At 43.3% G+C, this 18387-nt stretch overlaps 1 protein-coding gene across 1 annotated transcript; it reads right to left on the bottom strand.

Moving 5' to 3' along the window:
- Positions 1–122: 122 nt before the first annotated feature.
- Positions 123–16619, bottom strand: si:dkey-16j16.4. The gene is made up of 5 exons (XM_041954626.1): positions 16119–16619; positions 9252–9333; positions 8552–9066; positions 4798–4851; positions 123–1429 (listed from the first exon to the last, which is right to left on the bottom strand). The coding sequence occupies exons 1-5, from the start codon at positions 16185–16187 to the stop codon at positions 1304–1306; spliced, it is 846 nt and encodes a 281-aa protein (XP_041810560.1). The 5' UTR covers positions 16188–16619; the 3' UTR covers positions 123–1303.
- Positions 16620–18387: the final 1768 nt, after the last annotated feature.

Here is an 18387-nt window from a genome sequence, read left to right as displayed (position 1 = left end):
GATGAAGAAGGCTACCAAACATGTCAGTCACCTTACTGGTGTGTGTCCACTCAATTATGAAGGTTTTCCCTTAATCACCGTTGTCCCAATATGCACTTTGGACACAAAAAAAACACCTCCTAAACAAGAGGCCACAGGGCATTTATTGATTCATTTTGTGCAACAGTGGACGAAAACATGTCACAATGTTACATTCACTTCGGCAAAATCGTAGTTACAGTGGTGACGTTGGGTTTAATCGATTGATCAGCTCAATTCAGGAGCCGAGAACTACCTCAAGTTTCATTCAATACAACAGGAATGTGATTTCAAGGCATTAAGAGATCTTTAGAAAACACTGGGATGTCTTCGATATACCAGTGGTCCTCTTCTACCTAGAAAGTAATGAGGTACAATATTGGGGAACAAAATGGCACACTACAAGTACGCTATGCTTAACATAGCACCGATTACACTTGCCAAATGTGCAGCAAACTATTCTCATACCTTCTTATTTCCACATACCTCTCTTTCTGCAAAAAAGCGGAATTCATGCAAGGAAAGAGGATACAAGTACTTAAGTTTGACCTGGACTAAAAGTGACAAATTCATTAAGAAACGTACATCATCAAAAGGTCGACTACTCAACTACATACATGTCATACATGTTTGTTATAGCTCGTCATGACCTGCATATTCAATGACACATCCAAAGAAGTAGTTTTTCAGACGGACGAATGTGACCACTGTCTATGTTCATCTCAACAATAACAAGATATCAGATGACTCACCGCGCCATGTTTAGTATATAAAGTTACCGAGAACCTTACACGATGCCCAGTAATGACATCAAAGGAAGAAACATTGGAACCATTCGATTGTCTTACATGCATTATTTCCCTTGAATATTGATCCAAACCAGAACTAAATTCTGGATTTAAAATGGTTGGCCATGTCCCTTTGAACCACCTCTGGTCCACAGTCCACGTTTGTTTCTTGATCAGTTCTCTTCCAATCACAGGAGCTTTTCAGAGACGGCTATACATAAGCAAAACCTGAAGTATCCTTAGAAGTGTTGTGTTGAGGCCATTTTAGTCTCCAAAATGTTCCTGTTGATTTCACGTGGAGAACAATGATCAAAGTGACAGCGTTACAGGGTGGAATTACCTGAGTGTGCAATTGTTCGACCATCAAACAAATGTCTTTCTAGCGGTCAGTTTCGGAACAGTCACTCCGTGTTCTTGCTGCAGGAGCCACGAAAAAAAGCAGCCGCCTGGGAATGAAGAGAGGGGGCGGAGAATTATCTGGCGGCGGGTGAATTCTCTTATGAGCAGGGAGGATCCTCGGACGGGGTCAGGGGGCAGGAGGGGGGCACTGTGCTCAAGGAGCGGAAGGCGAAGATGGAGGGGTCGTAGGTGTACCTGGGCGGAGGACGATTGCCAGTCAGATTCTGAGGGGACACAAAGAGAGACAAGTGGTCATGGTTAGTAACAGCTTGTTGGCATCTGGGTTAATCCAGTTTTTGAGGTTTATAGGATGGAAATTGCAAGGATTGCCTGCCGTCCATGAGTTATGGTATTATTGATCAGTTATATTACGTCAGTTCACAGTGGCAGTACTTTTGCTTTCTGCGGCATAAATGTATGTCTGCGTCAGAAGACTGAGAGAAGTGACTGAAGGCCAGACTAGCTCTGGTGGGGAAATGACTGCGCCTCATTAGAACATTTTCACATTGTTTTTTTCTTCATTCACACTGCAGGTTGGGTGACATAAATGCTTTTCCACTCGCAGAGGCACCCCCCTCTGAGCAGAACCTCGCTTGTTGTGGCTTTACAAACCTTGTGGTCTAAAATTAGCCCTGGTCATTTTCCTCCCTACAGGAAACGACAGGAAATGACTTTGTTGGATTTGGCAGTGAGGCAGCACTTTCTCCAGAGCCTGCTGAGGGGGAGTGAGGTTTGTGAGAAGGTGGACTGAGAAACATTAGGACCCTGAGACGGATCGGCTGTAACGAGGAGCTGATCCCATGGAAAAACTTGAGTGTGTGTTTATATGGATAGCTTTACAGCATATTCTCAGTGTCAACCATCAACAAACACCTCTCTGAGAACTGAGGTAGATGCATCCCTGTAACTGACTGAATCCGCTGAGATGCTGAGAAAGTGCCCGCTGCTACTGTAAAAGCACCCAGCGACATCAGTGCATGTGAAATAAGGCCCCATTAACAGTGCATGCGAGGATACAGGTGTTGCTATGACTTCAGCCAACATCTTAAGGGATTCAGTACTGACAAATGAGCCACAGTAACACGGCAACAATTCCCAATACCACTTAGAGCTGTTTTATCTACCAATGTTTATACAAACGGGCAAAAAATGAGAGATGGAAAAACAGACCGCAGCCCAAGAACAAGTTACAGTAAACTTGACAGATGTTCAGTGTTAAGATCTTCTCCATATGGTAGCTGCAAGTCGGCCCAACTGTGGGGGAGAGTCATACATCCCCACAGAGTTGTACTGCAGTCACATCTGCAGTATGACGGACATTTAGGGCCCAGTGGGGTCAAACAAAGTACAAGTCCCACAAGTACAAGGCTCTCCGTTTGTGCAGGCATCAAAAGCAGCAGTTGGAAAGCTGAGTTAAAGCACCAGTAATACGTGACGTGTCCTGGAGCTGAAATAGTTCGACCAAAGTGCTTCTTTCTGGAGATTTACTATTCTTTTAACTTTGTCCTGTTGATCATTCATTTATGCACCAATGTGCACATTCAAAACGTTTGAACACTGTGTTCCCGCCCCTCTGTTTAAAGAATAGCTCAACATTTTGAGAAAAATGTTCATGACATGGATGGAGTACTGTATGGGCTGCACAGAACCAGGGGCCCGAGGGGTCACAGGGGCCCTGAACTAAAGCCTCTGTATGAAGTGATTGTATAAACAAATCTTGTTAATAAAAATCAAAGGGGTATGCAGCATGCTTTCCCTCAACTTCATATCTGCACTATTTCTCTCTCTTTAATCAATCTTCATCTTCCACTCGGCCCATTCTTTACAGTGGCTGAAACCAGACGCCATCACGCTCGCCTGCTGCAGCCTGGGAAGCTCTCATCACCCCACACTCCCATTCACCTCTAACCCCTAGAGGGGAAGGCCTCAGCAGCAGTGGCCAAAGCTGTGTTTTCCTACTGCTTCCACATGATCCCACCCCCCTTAAAACACACACACACAACCACCGCCATCGACCTCCTCAACTTCTGTAACAACTCCCATGTTTGAATCCAGTCTCAAAGCTGGGGCCCCATCCAGATCCAGTGTCTCTTCTGGATCCTGGCCAGGAAGCTGAGAGTTGACAGAAAAAAAAAACTGGAAAGAGGGATAGAAAGAGAGAGAGAGGTAGCAGCAAGACAAGATAGAGAGCTGGGGTGGATCACGGTACGTAGTGGCACAAAGGGTGGATAGAGTCAAAACAAGCCTCCAAATGGCTCATCAATCCAAAGACTCTCTGTGTACTCACTTCAAGAAGAATCTATGAACTGGAACATACCCAGTGCCCACAGACGTCACTGACAGGGACAACAACACAACCAACTACGCCAGCGAGAACGGAGGATAATGAGCAATATCTCTATGTATCAGTGGAGCTAAACAGATAGCAGCCGGCCGGGCTATAAATGGAAGATGACTTCATCCCTGGAAATACACCACAAGGGAACTGCACAACACTCCACCTCCTCTTCCTCCTCCTCCTCAGCTCCATTGCTCATCGCCACTCACTTGTTCTTCCTAAACCACTCTCAAAGATCATCCTCCGTTATTTATTTTTTTATTTGTTTTTATACTTGTACTGATGATACATACCTATATGGAGGATTGGAGCAATCTATAAGCTGTTACAGTTGGTATAAGTGTGTGCGTGTGCATAAACAAGTGTGCGATAAGGCTCCATTGACACTATCCCACACAACGTGATAATAACGTCACTTTTCTCACCACACTGTGCGTCCTTCTGGAGTACCCTGCTCCATGCCAAGATGCTCAGGCTTGTTCCAGTCCACTGTCCAACATGCTTCCCTTACTCACTACAAACAAAATCAACCCATACACAGTTGCAGTGCTGAGCTGGTGGATGATTATTGGAGGTTGTACTTGGAAAACCACTTCATATGAAGATCAGTCGGGACAATCTTGGGAAATGCCGTTGTCCTAACCAATGAGCTATTTAAGTGAGGAAATGTGCACATCTAATGGGTCGTGTGGAAAGCTCAGCTAGTACAGGTTGTTGAGTGAGATCAAACAAACCTGAAAAAGAAAAGAGCACATTTTTCTTCGTGTTTCTTTGTCCTAGCTATCACTGCAGTAAACAGTGTTTAGCTGGGTGCTGTTTAAAAAGGAATCTGACAGTGCTATCAGATTTTCAGACGTCTCATGGCTCTGTTGCTAGCAGGGCATGGGAACAAACGCTGTCGCCAGATGCTGTCCCAGTATGCAGTTGGATGGACATCAAGGTGCCGGCGACAAGACAGGCCGGGCTGTTCACGGGGGCCGGGCAACCTTGCAACCTTATTACGGCTGTAATGGACACCCTGATCTGGACTGCCTATTATGGATCTACATTAAAGGAAAGGTTGTGCCAGGAAATGTATGCGTGTGTGCTTATTCCCATTAATAGCACCTGTATGAACAAATCATCTTCATGACAGCCATAAACAGCAGGGTTTTTAACATACCGTGAATCGTTTGCATTCACCAAGACAAAATACTGCAAAAGGGTTTTTGTTTATTTACTGTGGGAAACTAAGTTGAGTAAAAATGAACTCACCCGGATCTTTATAGTCCGCGCTTTCCCTCCACAGTTCTTTTTCAGCAGCATTTTCTGTGGAGAACAAGAAATCACAATGACAGCTATGGAAGAGCATCAACGAAAAAAAACTTCTGCAGCAGCTTTTAAGTACGTCCATGACAATCCAAAAACTGTGTATAAATTGCCTGCTTGTGCAACTTGGACATTTCTTTTCCCACAACTCCATAAACGTTTTGCACTGTGCACCAAGAAAAGTCCCCAGTGTCTGGATAAAGTCAGGCTACGTTTATGTGCATGTGAATGTTGATTCTAATGGAGCATTAAAATTTGACCAGAATTTGAACAGCAATCTTTATATTGAACATCTGACGTGACAAGAACTGTGAATCGGCAGTCTATTAACACTGAATCAGGGAGATCAAGGAAGTGAGGCAAATCCAGCTGTCTCACTAAACTAAACAGTCGGTCAATGAAGCTTATGCAATATCCTGTCTCCCACTCCCCTCCATGTCCACCCAGCTCAACTATTCTCAAAAAAACAGTGGGGGTGGAGGGACCACACAATCATGGAATTGTCTCGAGTCGGGGAGGTAGCTGCTAAGGGGGAAGGGAGCACAGGAAAGAATGGAAACACAGGACTCCTGCTGTTGTGATGTGGGAGCGAGCTGGTGTGCACTTGCCCTCATGCTCACCTCCTGCCAGGCCTTATCTTTTGTTATCAATGACACTGCAGTCCATGTGGGGGCATGCTGCCTGAACAAGAACTGGAAACGGAAATTTGTGCATTTTATTTAATTCAGCCTCTCAAAAAAGTTTACAAAGATAATATGTGAATACAGAGACGTGTGATGAAGTGACTTGTCAATCATCAGAAATCGATCGCTTTAAAGAAGACCATAAACTTGGATTTTTGTGTTTTAGCCAATCTACTGCACTCCTTCAATGAGCCTACATTATCTCAAATCTACAACCACCCGAGTGACTGCAGCAGAGTCATTCTATCCACCACCACCGCCACCCCACACCCACTTGCTCTTGCGCTGCACACACGTGTCCAACAGGTCGTGACTTGCCAACTAGCTAACTGTTTTGTCTGAGTGTTGTTTGTTTTGATGAAAAATACAAAGGGTAAGTTCAGTGTAGCTGTTTTAGGACGGAGGATTGATTTAAAATATTCTGTCTGTGTGTCAGGTAGTTGAAGACGTATCATTTATTCTGTTGTTTCAAAGACTTCTGAATTAAAATTACTGTTTGACCACTGTTTATATATATTACTATATATTATTATACACCATTTACAGTCTCAGATGTGTAAGCTTATCACTCAAACATTAACACTTGTGATTCTTAATGCATTACTGCACAACTGTTATCTTATTTGACAAACATGAAGTGCCAAATATAAAACTGAGCATGATGTTCAATGCGACAGATGACTTATCTCAACAGAGTTTTAAAATCTCAGCCAGTTAATGTTCATACCATAATGAGATGAATGGAAACCAATGGTTGTTTAGTAGGTAGGAAACTTTTAAAAACTATGTTATGCTTGGGAAGTGGCTGGAAGTAAAGGTAAACCAGCAAAATGGTACAAAAAAATAGCAAATATGGTACTTGGAGCAACCATTGTGAATTTTTCACCATGTTTTATAGAGGTGCATCATTTGTGTGCGGCTGCCTGACATATTTCTCAAAAGACAAGCATCTGCCACACAAACTGCTGTTCTTTCATGATAGTCGGGCTAACAAACAATGGCACTGCTACATCTGAGCAATTGGACATGGCCGAGCCGCTGACCTTTTAACCCTGCCTTTAAGAAAGTGATGAGATAAATAAATGTGTGATGAAGGCTCGAGATAATGCTGGTCACACTGGGGAACATTAGTTTGTTAACTGGCCCTGGATAATCCTGGATCAGTAGTGTCCAAAAAAGGGGTTTGGGAACCACAATTGGACATTTTCCCAATAAAATAGGGAATAGATTCATCTGAGAAGTATCTCTCTCCTTGTTACATGGAGACACTGTGTAACAATTATGTCTTGATCAGGTTTTACATCCCCCTGTCTGACTGCTCATGAGCTTTCAATATGAAATAATTCAACTAAAGGGAGTCTGTAGTCTAAAACGAGTTTGTGTAGGAGCACAGCATAGAAAACATTCGACAAGCCTTCCTAGATAGCAGTTGTGAACTTCTTCTCCACCTTCCACATGCGTCACACAGAACCCCATTGATTTGAATACCGTTAAATGTATATGTTAGTATAAATGTGAAAGAAATGATGTGAGGAGGGTGCAGGGGTTGAGGCAGACATTATAAATGGAAGTTGTCCATCTAAAGGGTTAATGAGAGGCTGGAGCTGTGTCTGCTAGCTACCTCTGTAGGCCCCCTATTGTATTTCCTGCAGCACCTCCCATTCCACTTGACTGAGTGCGCACACACTCTCACACATACAGACACACTCACTCTTTGGCAACACACACACTCATACAACAAACTCACAGACAGGAGGATGTACACATGCAGACACAAAAAGACAGGCAGGATGATAGACGCGTACCCCAGCACCCCAAATCACCCCCCCGCCCCCACACACACTCATGCACACGTGTGCCCACACAAGCGCGCACACACACACATACACACACTTCGTTTTTTTTCTCTTCACCCCTCTCATTGCTGCCCGCTGCCTCTCATCATCTGTTCTTTCCCTCTAAAAACCCCATGGACATATGGACCCCTGAAACCTGCAGTTTCTCTCCCTGCAAACACACACACACACACACACACACACACACACGCACACACACGCACACACACGCACACACACACACACACACACACACGCACACACACGCACACACACACGCACACACACACGCACACACACCCTTTCCCATCCATGGTGTGGGCCAACAAGTCTATTGGATTTTAATGATTAGTGGACCAGCTTCTCCATGACTCATTAGTGGCTGTCGTTTTTCTGTTGTTTATTTAATCCTCTCCTTCTGCCTCCACCCCTCCATCATTTCCCCTCGCTTGCCAGCCTTTGTGAAAATCGAGGGCGGACATCTGCCGTCCGTGCCTCCCTCTCCTTCATCCCTCTCCAGCCAGACCACCGTGGTGGGGAGCGTCCGGCTATGGAAAAGGGAAGACTTTGTTTGCTTGTGCGAGCGTGCACATTTGTGTGGCCATGTGTGTGTAGAGTAGCCGGTTAGACTGCAGGGACGTTATTGTATTTTTGGACCAAATCCTCAGCCTGACATAACAGGGTTGTTTGGGGGGGGGGGGGGGGGGGGGGGGGTAAGGCTCATCTGCTGCTTGGTACTTTTAATATACTTCAGTAGAATACCAAAATTGCTACAATGGCAAGCTAAATAGCTAAATGTGAAAACAAATAACACAATTGTATTGATATTGCTATGAAATATACTTCAGCAGAAGGTTTAATGGGTTTTAGATGTGAAAAGGCAACCTGCAAGAGCTAACATGCATTAATTACGTAACAATAAGCAGCTGCATCATTCAATTGCTACACACTGCAGTGTTCATTACACCTCTCATCTGAAATGTTGGATGGAACAAACTACTTTGTGATCATTTGATTTCCAGATCCTTCAAGGTAGTGGGGACCACAGTAGTTTTACTGTGCTCAGCAACAGTCGTGGAAATCTGACCGTTACACTACAAGACATCTTGCAAAGCTGACACTTTGGCAAGACGTTGTTCTAGTAAAAAAACATGGTGTTAAACTATAGCTTGGACTACCTACCTGTTGCATTTTCTCCAGGTCCAGACTGGGCCTCCCCGGCTCCCCACCGAAACTGTGCCGATACTTTCTGTAAGGTGCTGACTGGTCAAAGTGGGTCAAAATGATGGGCCGTGCCACTGGCTGCACCACCTGCAGCTGAAAGCGCATGGGGGGTGGCTTGAGGCTACGTGGTGGACTGGAGCTGAAGAGTACAGGGCTGGGCGAGGCAGCCAAGCAAGCACCCGGCTCAACCAGCGGCCTGGCGGAGGCGGCCGGTGACCCGCAGCCACAGAGGTCCCGCACCTCCTCATCACTGGAGGCGCTGCTGTGGTGATCGCTATGGCGCTGGGGAAGCGCAGACACCCACTTCCTGTTGTCGCCGCAGCTGATACGCTCGAGTTCTTCCTCTGAAGAGTGGCGATCCAGATTGGCATCTAAAAGCAGGCGGAGGCGTCGTAACCGGGCTGGAGAGAGCGGACCCTGGTTGTGCTGCTGGCTGGTGGCCAAGGGGGTGAGGGCACAATTTCTCCGTCTCTCTGGAGGAGGTGATAAACAGGAAATCAATTTGAAGGAGATGGTGTAGACACGGTAGCAAAAGAGTGCAAACACTCCTGTTTACAAGCATATTATCTGGTGACTCGAAACATCTATTTATAATGGATCAATAAGTGATCATCATCTATTTGCAAGAAAAATAATTTGATTTGCAGACGGCACTTACCTCTGTCAATCTGTGCAAGCTCCTGGTTCTCCCCCTCTGAGTCATCACTCTCCACTCCCTCTCCATTGCCATGGTAAGAAATCTGGAAAAACAATTAGACAGTGAAATATGCCAAATGGTAACACCTCAAACAGTCAACACTTATATTGATAAAAGTTTGTATAGAACGTTCCAAAAATATCAGTCTCTCTTTTTTAAGTCAAAAGTTAATTTGCACGAGGATCAATTATGAAGGATGTTTTCAATTTTCATTAGCAGGTTCATGCAAAAACCAAATAATCAAAAAGAAGATCCTTAACAATTCAAGCGATTTAATCCAAAACAGGGCGAGCCAATTCCTAATTCGGAGTTCTGTATTATTTTACAATTTTCTTAGATGGCCACACAAACAGAACACTAATCAGCAACCCACACATAACCTCTAACAGGCTTCTAATGGAAACATTTTGCTCAAACTAACTGTGGTGTGGTAATTTGTACAGTAACACGGCATACAGACAGCAGGACTAGTCGAGTCACAGCTGTGGCTACGTTATTCTCCCACAGCCTGAACCCGTCTGTCTCTTTAAAATCAATCCCTCGTCTACGCCAGTAGCAACAATACAGATACCCTGCAGACTGCAACGCTAAGAGTTAAGTAATGCGCTTCACACTCAGTAATTACCACTCTGAGGCCTCGCTGAGCAGCTGCCATCTGTGCTTGTGCAAGTGTGTGTGTATGCTTACAACATACATCCACACAAATATACACAGTGTTCTCCTTTGCACACACACACGCACGCACGCACGCACACACCTCCTCTTCTTCTTTCTGAAGCTCTTCAAAAAGAGGGAAAAGGGAGAAAGGAGCCAGGGCCTCTGAGCCCAATAAGGGCAGACGGTATTCAATTCATGTTAAGTGTGAATTCCAATGTATAATTTCACACACTGTTCACTGTGTAAAAATCACATAACTGCATCTCATGTTTTTACATTTTAAACTGCTGCGTGTCAAAACATTTCCTGTCATCACAAATTCCACTGTAGCTCAGATACTGTATGTAGTTTACCAAAATGACTGCAAAATTGACAGATTTTCAAAGGATCCTTTGTATGTAGTTTAAGTAGGTTTTTAGCACAGTATGTAGGTTTTCTGATATTTAACAACAGAAAAAATGGCGTACTTTGGCATGATCTCTCACATCAGAATAGATATACCACAAAAGGCTAAACAAAACATTGGAAACAGCTTTCCCATACAGCTTTGTGGCCAGCTTACTACTAAATACTACATTTCCAGATATTAAATGGCACAGCACAGGATAGCCTAATTCTTCAGGGTAAGATCACAGCACTGACACTGTTGTTGAAGACACTGGGATAAGGCCTGAGTGCAGCCTTGTTGCTTTTCAGCACTGTGGGACACGAAGGCCCAGAGCCAGTGTACAAGACAAAAAACCCTTGGCTCTCGAGGAGTCTCAAGTTAAACAGCGTAACTTCATGAACTCCATAGGAAAATTACTCTGAGGAATAACTGTGGGAAGGAAATGTATTTTGGCAAGTGGCTGGCTCAGGGCTTCAGCTACACTGTACACTCCAGTGAATTATTGTTGGGCAGCATCCACGAAACAGCTGAAATCCTATTAAAAGTTACTGCTGCAGGATAGTGAGAATGAAGTGATGCTGGTGGTTCATAAACTTACTGTCTTCATTGTACTCAGAAGAGACATGAGGCTAGTCTGAGACATGTAAATCTGTATTCACGCTCAGTGAGATCATCCGGATGATTAATCATTTTTCCAAGATATTTTACCCTTTAAAGCTGCAGTTAGCAGTTTCAACTTAGTGCTTAGCCTGAAGTTTCTCCACAGAGCAATCATTGTCTGTGCAACTAGAGGGAAATGTAAACTGACAGTAATGAATCAGCCTTTCCTCCCCCTAAGGGATTGCCTCAGAGGTTGTTGTTGATGATCAACAGAATTGTAGCACATGTGTTGCTCACTTGTAGGATATGGACTGATGTCTAACAGTGAAGTACAAGACTTGTTAATGTGTTTCAGGCTCTGTCACATTGTGCTGTAGTAACTGTGTGTCTCAGATATACACGTTGACACACACTCACACACACACCATGAAACATAACTTTTGTGCGTTTCAGTGGCTGACTCCTACTTTCAGTGACTTCCTTAATTCACCGGCACACTGTTATCACTGACACTTGTAAACTATCTCAGAAATAACTATGCAAAGCAGGTTCATTTCAACAGACCATAACTAATTCAACCATGCAAATCTCATCTAAGAGTGTGCAACAAAGACTGAGGGCATGTAAAAGTATTTGAATAAGTTTCATTCCCAGTTCTGTTTTAGACCTTCAGCCAAGCACAAGGGTTATCTGGACAGTGGAAACTTGTTATCTGATATCAGAATGAAAGGAACTGTTCTTACAAATGGCATCTGTATTTCATGCAGTGTGAGTGTGTATGAGAGAGAGCAAGAAAAGTTTGCATGTGTTTTTGAGCCACATCTGATATAGTCATTGCTTTGGCACGGCAAGCTACAACAAATACCAAACTCTGACCGACTAAAGTTCAGTTTATGGTTAGACAGGATTAAAAGGGTTTTCCAAAAGAAAAGCAGTAACAGGTTTTCACCATCATACTCTACCATAGCACAGTCCAGCTCCAAAATATAGTAAGTGGCTGTTTTGTGCAATTTCACCTCATAATACACAAAATATACTTTATTGCAAAGCAATCAAATCAATCCAAAGCTACACTGACGCACTTGTGGTCTGCACTATCATCAAGTTTAACACGAGTTTAGCAGCTGGATGTAGAAGTGCTTGATGTATTTGATGACAATGTATTTATACAATTTTATAAGACAAGCATTTCTTCTTGTCACTTCCAGTTGTTCATTCTTTTTTCAGCTCCTGTATAATACTCTGGCTAAGCCTGGATTGCAGTTTGCACCACTCCAACCTGGACAGGCTGCCTCGTACTATAATCCCTGCAGCTAAGCATCAACACTGCCTTTCCAGAAGTTTTTCCAGAACATTCACTGCTGTAAGATGGCAGCATTTCTGCAAAGGCAATGCAAGACCCATATAAACTCAAGTACGTACAGGTAACATATTTATGCTACAACATAAGGAGTGACATGCACAGGAGAAATCCCACAATCTATACAGTAAACACATCCCAAAGAGATGTTCGATCAGGACCACCCACAGTCACACCCTTCGCCACACGCTTATTAGTCATTAGCATCGCATTCACAGTGAAAACAAACTGTGGTGAAGGAGACGTGTTAAACTGAAAACAAGTGTGAAAATGGCATTTAAAAAGCTAAATGGCCCTCTAGTGCTGCTTCCACGTCACTGGACCACAAGTACCTCCGTAATAGCTTTGAAAAATATTAACTTCTGCGACTGCGTCATTCAAATCAATCACTGGTGGTGTTTTTCATCGTCTCATCCAACTACTAATTTTAGCTCCATGGCTACTTTGCATGACAAATATTCAAATTATGCTTGAGGTGAGGATTTGGACTGCTAACAGCCATGAGAGCAACATGGACATGCACCACAGAAAAACTGCACCACTATAGCCAAAAGGCTCTTTCCAGTTTTTCTCACAATTGTGAATTGTCCACAGTTGTCCAATTATCCCAGTTTTGCAGTACTGAACAAGTCCATTTAAAAGGTCTGAGATGTGACCCAAGAACTGAACAGTATGTTCCTGTAAAATAATGAAATTATTGTTCAGTCTTCAGTCATATTTGCACATTTCTGCATGTATTGGAGTATATCAACTGTGATAGGACAGCCTCATAACTTACAGACTACAAAGTCAAATTTTTCTTAACATTTTGTAATCCATGTTGTGGTCATAATGTAATCATTCCAGTAATTGCAGACTACTCTGTGTCTTTCAGCTGAGACAGATAAGCAAGGTGAAAGTGAGAGTGCATGAATGAAGCACAGAAAAGTGCTTCTGTGCATACATGCAAAGACAGACAAAGAGTTGTGTGTTTGTGTGTCAAGAACAGTAGAATGAAATCCTTGTCAGACCCTTGCATCACTGAGCAGCTTGCTAAGCTGGATCAATGGCAATGTCACAGCGTACACACACCTCACAGTTCACACACACACATATCAGCTTTGCTCTGTCCCTCCACATTGACATGGAGACTGTCACACTCCATTCCCCCACTCATGAAAACCCACAACACAGGGTCAGAGACGGTCCTCTTTCCTTACACTCCAGTGGATCTTCCCCATAGTGCATCTTAAATAGTCTTGATTAGTGTAAGCTCCTGGGATGGGGACCGAAACAGGGCCTTAGAGACATTAGCCTCTTTTCAACTATCCTGAAATGGCTATTCAGCCCTCGATCCAGTGAGCCCTGCTGCAGACTTCAAACTCAAATATTATCTGAGTAACTTGTGAAAAAGATAAGATAAGCCTTTATTGATCGCCAGAGGGGAAATTCATGTGACAGCATAGAAAATAACTACAAATCCTTAAACCAAATCCACCACAACGTGTATCAGAATTCTGCTTTATCAGCCTTTTTAAAAACAATTAATGTCAGTGTTTGGTCATAATGCAAACATGGACACCCAGGCATCAATGGCAGACTATTTCCCTGCAGGCAGACACTTAGAATACTATGCAAACCACCCTTGACTTGCTGACATTCACAAGAACAGAACACCTACAAATAACCAAACCTATGAAGACAGACCCCTATATTTCTTCCTAATTTGAGCCTTTTGACCAGATAACACTGGTGGTTCATTTCAATGGGAGCAATTCGTTATATGAAGGTGTGTGTACTCATCACGAGGAGAAGGCTTATTACTCAGCCTGTAAAAACTCTTGCAAAATGTTTTTTGTGGAAACAAAAATATGATGATGTCATATATGACAAAATGCCTGCTTTACAAACTGAAGGTGTGGAGTTTGAAAGACATGGGCATTTATGATGTAGGGAGGGTCGAACCAAATACGCTGTTGAGTTAAGGATTATGGGAAATGTGGGATAGTAAATTAGCTAAAATCGGCTTATTATCAGCACAGGAAAAACTGTCAATCATCCCCTCAATCTTCGATATATGATCAGATCGCCAATCAGCACAATCCTACTTTAAAGGATAGTTCCCGTTTATTTCATTGTCCTATCAGTAATAATAACTTTGTATTCACTTAAAGGACCAGTGTGCAGGATTAGGCATCTAGTGGTGAGGTTGCAGACTGCAACCAAGTGAATACCCCTCACCTTCCCCTCTCCCTTACCAAGCGTGTAGGAGAACCTATAGCAGCTGCGAAACTCGTGAAAGACTCTCTCCAGAGCCAGTGTTTGGTCTGTCCATTCTAGGCTACTGCAACATGGCGGAGTCTAAATAAGCGAAAACACAGCGATTGCGTGATTTGGGAATGCTGCAACATTGGAAAGAATCAGATGTGGTAAGAAACATGCAGACGATCAGAGAGGTTGTAAACAAACCCACAGCTTAGCCAGATTTATTCGGCAGAAAGATCAAAGACGTGTGCCGCACGTTTATATTTTGATTTAACAATCAGTGTCGTTTCCAATGGGAATTCCTTCTGAACAGTCTGAGTATCATGTTCACAGATACAAGGTTTAGCTTGATATTTCTACATCCAACTAGGACGTAAGCAACAGGCTCAGTTACTACTCACAATTGCTTTTCCATCACACTAACCACTTACAGCAGAGAGAACCCTACCACTGAGCAGAGCACCAAACACAAACAAAAGTAGGAGGGATGGCACACTTTCCTCTGTATCCTCAGCCAGGCCTTTGAACAGGGGCACAAAATGGCTGCCAGGCGACTATACAGTTGGGTGACGCACAATATTGTTGTGGATGGAGCGAGTTAGTGACCCGTGCTGGATACAATTCACCCCTCGACTCTCCAAAAAGGAGGCATTATGCAAACTGAGCAGGCAGCAACAATTGAGGAGCACTTCCACAGACTCTGTTGTGGAAAATTGGGGGGTAAAGATGTAGATGTTGGGACAATAATAGCTTGCCGCAGTTAGGTTTTCACTGATATGTTTGGGTTTTTTATTCCCTGGTCTAATCTAGTGCCACACACACTGCCACCAATTTCCTACAGCCTTTTTCTCTGTGGATGACACACCTGGCCTTGCTTCACAGCCCTGAGTGTATCGCCCGACAATCAGCGTGGACACGCCGCTCTCCTGATTCACCTTCTCAATGACAAGCGGCTGGACTACAAGTTTACGAGCCGTCCATCTGCAGAGTGGGAGAGTTTGTTGACACGCCACATGTTGGCTGATGTGTTTGCGCCGCAGTGTGGATCTCCGGTTTCTCCTTGTAAACATCTGGCTCTGTCCTGTAAGCCGCGAAGAGTAAATTCCTTCTAACGTTGTAATGAATGGGCTGAGGTGCTTAGAAAGCAGAAAATAAGTCCAAACAACACATACACACACACAGGCTGGTAATTTCCACTGAGAAGCTTGTTGTGTCATGGTGTGTAAGTGCGTGCATGAGTGTGCATGAGTGTGTACGTGTGTGTGCGTGCGTGCATAAGAGTGTGTGTGTGTGTGTGTGTGTGTGTGTGTGTGTGTGTGTGCGTGAAAGAGAAAGAGAAAGAGAGAGAGTGTTAATGAAGTCACTATAAGCCAAATCAGGCTGGGCTGTTTAAACTGCGCAGTTAACTGGCCTCCAAGCGAGCAAGTCACAAGACAAAAGTAAAGCCACGCTGTGCACAAACACCTCTTCTTCTTCTTCTGCGCCATATATTAGTGCAGCGTCTCCTGACAACTACAACCTGTCTTCAAACACTGCGTGATATAACGTAGTATTCCTGTAGGAAGTAGCTCAAACTTACCTTCAGGTGGAAAGGATGTATCTCATTGAGTGAATGTCTCCTTAGCTTCTTCGTCAGCGTCTTTAGCATTTTTTTTTCTGCGTAGCTTATGGCTTTATCCCCTACAACTGCGTTTTGATGACCGCGTCTTATGTGACGTTCACGGACACTTCATTAGCTAACATGAGCGACTTAACACAGGAGAAGGCACACTTGACGGCGAAGAAACAACAAACAAACAAAACAAAACAAACAACGACAGCGCGAGCAGCCGTAACGTCGCTCTCGAGCTTCAAGTTAGCTGCTGGTGTCAAAGGAAGGATACACCGAAACTGGTGAAACTGCGTAGATGTGGCTTATTGTCAGAGGCTGTGCGCAGCAAACTTGTTATTTTCGACTTCATTAGAGTCCCCGTTGTCGCGCAAAGTCTGTTTCTTTTCGTCGGGCGGCTCCGAAAGACGGCTCGCTCGCCGCGGGCCCGGCTCACTTCCAGAGCTCCATTCAAAGATGTTTCGGACAAATTAAAAAAAAACACACACACAATATCAACTTGTTCGCACTCAGACGCGCACACACGCACACTCACACACATACACACAAGCAAATGCACGCCAGCTCCGCAGACACACGGAGGGCTCCTCCGGCTTGAGCGTACTGCCCGCTGATTGGCTGCGCTGCAGAGTGATGTCATATTTTTCTCTCGTGGAGGAGGGAGTTAAAGCCACATTATCTTGTCTGTTTACTTCCTCTTTTCATATCAGGATAATAATTTATGTGCGCCTAAAAAAAAGAACAAAACATGTCTGTCTTCGGTGGAAAAATGTGTGATTAGATAAAGCAGCCTCTGCTTTGGATCCAGTGAATTTCCTGCCGTTATGACCTTACTTTCATTCATTTTCCGAATAAGATAGTAGGGAGTGTAGTGTTTTTAATATCCTTACTTATGTTGCAGTTAATGTAGGCGTAATTAATAACAGAGAGGATGGCTGTGTCACATTCAGGTGCATTGCCTCACTGACATGCCTTGCTTGCACAGTTAAATGGAACGGAGCCATTGTTAATTAGTTGATTAGTTACATCTGTGCAAGTCAAAATGTAGGCCATGTAAAAAGACATAGTCTATTAGTACTATGTCAGAAGGAAATACATATCAGGCCGTACTTTTGACAAGGTGGAACTACTTCCATGTTATTCAATCAATGTACATTCTCTGGGATAAAGCCATTAAACTGTACTTGTGGGAAACTACTCAGAGTCACATGTTTTTCCATGAAAATCTAAAAGTATGTAAGCATTATTAATAAAGGGTACTAGTATCAAAAGTAAAAGTACTCAATGCAAGAGAATGGCCTATATGAGTGCTATACTATTTTATCATTGGATTATTATTACCAATCCATTGCTGTGTAACATCCAACATTTCATTTCATAATTTCATCATGGCTATGTTTTGTATGTTAAATCCTAATTTCTAAAGTAACTAATAGCTGTTGCTGTTAAATACATAAAAACCTGATATTTGCATTTAAGTACATGCTCTTAGTTACTTTCCACCACTGCAATTTGCCACATATAGGTGCGTTCAGCTGGTCAGAAGTACTGTTGTTAGAAATAGTGCTTTAAACTAAGTATTCTTTAGAAAGGCAAACTTTTACAGCCGTTTTGTGATGATCTTGTCACATAAGCTAAACTGAAATAATATACCCAAATAATTGGCCTGATTGCCTGTCGGATGGACATTTCTCGTTAAATATTTACTTCCATACATTTACAACAAAGACACATTTTACTTTTCTGTAACATCAAGCAAACTTTTGTTCTCCTGCAGGTCCTTAAGTCTTTGACTCGTATTGTTCCTATAATTTAATTCAGAGTTTTAAGTGAACACCTTCATTCCAGGTTTCATGTTATTATTTCAGGTTGCAGTTTAGACAGTTAGACAAATAAGATAATGTGGGCGTCATAAAGGCAAAATGTTAGTATGCCTGTGCCTGTGACATGAAAACATCAAAAACCGAAATTTAGTTATGTGCTTCTTTTGGGTAAAATGTCACTGTCTTAACCAATTTTGTGTTGGATATTACAATTGTACAGCTTACTAAAGGGATCATTCGTTTCTACTGAGGTATGTAAACACAGCAAACGCTTGAAACAGCTGCATGTGCTGCAGTTTCATGGGCAGACAGATCTTTCTACATCTGAATCAGAGCTAACATTTCCATTTGCGATGCTTTCCATCATGTGGTGTCCTTCTTTTGACGGCGGTTAACCTTCGTTTCATTCCAGCAGC

The sequence above is a fragment of the Chelmon rostratus genome, chromosome 15, assembly GCF_017976325.1.
Source record: "Chelmon rostratus isolate fCheRos1 chromosome 15, fCheRos1.pri, whole genome shotgun sequence".
Lineage (NCBI taxonomy): Eukaryota > Metazoa > Chordata > Actinopteri > Chaetodontiformes > Chaetodontidae > Chelmon > Chelmon rostratus.
The sequence above is the reverse complement of the archived record's forward strand: the minus strand, read 5'-3'. Positions and strand labels throughout refer to the sequence as shown.

Coding starts and splice junctions, on each gene's coding strand:
- si:dkey-16j16.4 (XM_041954626.1), bottom strand. CDS start 16,187: ATGCTAAAGACGCTGACGAAGAAGCTAAGGAGACATTCACTCAATGAG. Junction 9,334..16,118: donor TACATCCTTTCCACCTGAAG/GTAAGTTTGAGC, acceptor TTGTTTTTCCAG/ATTTCTTACCATGGCAATGG. Junction 1,430..4,797: donor CGCGGACTATAAAGATCCGG/GTGAGTTCATTT, acceptor GTGTCCCCTCAG/AATCTGACTGGCAATCGTCC.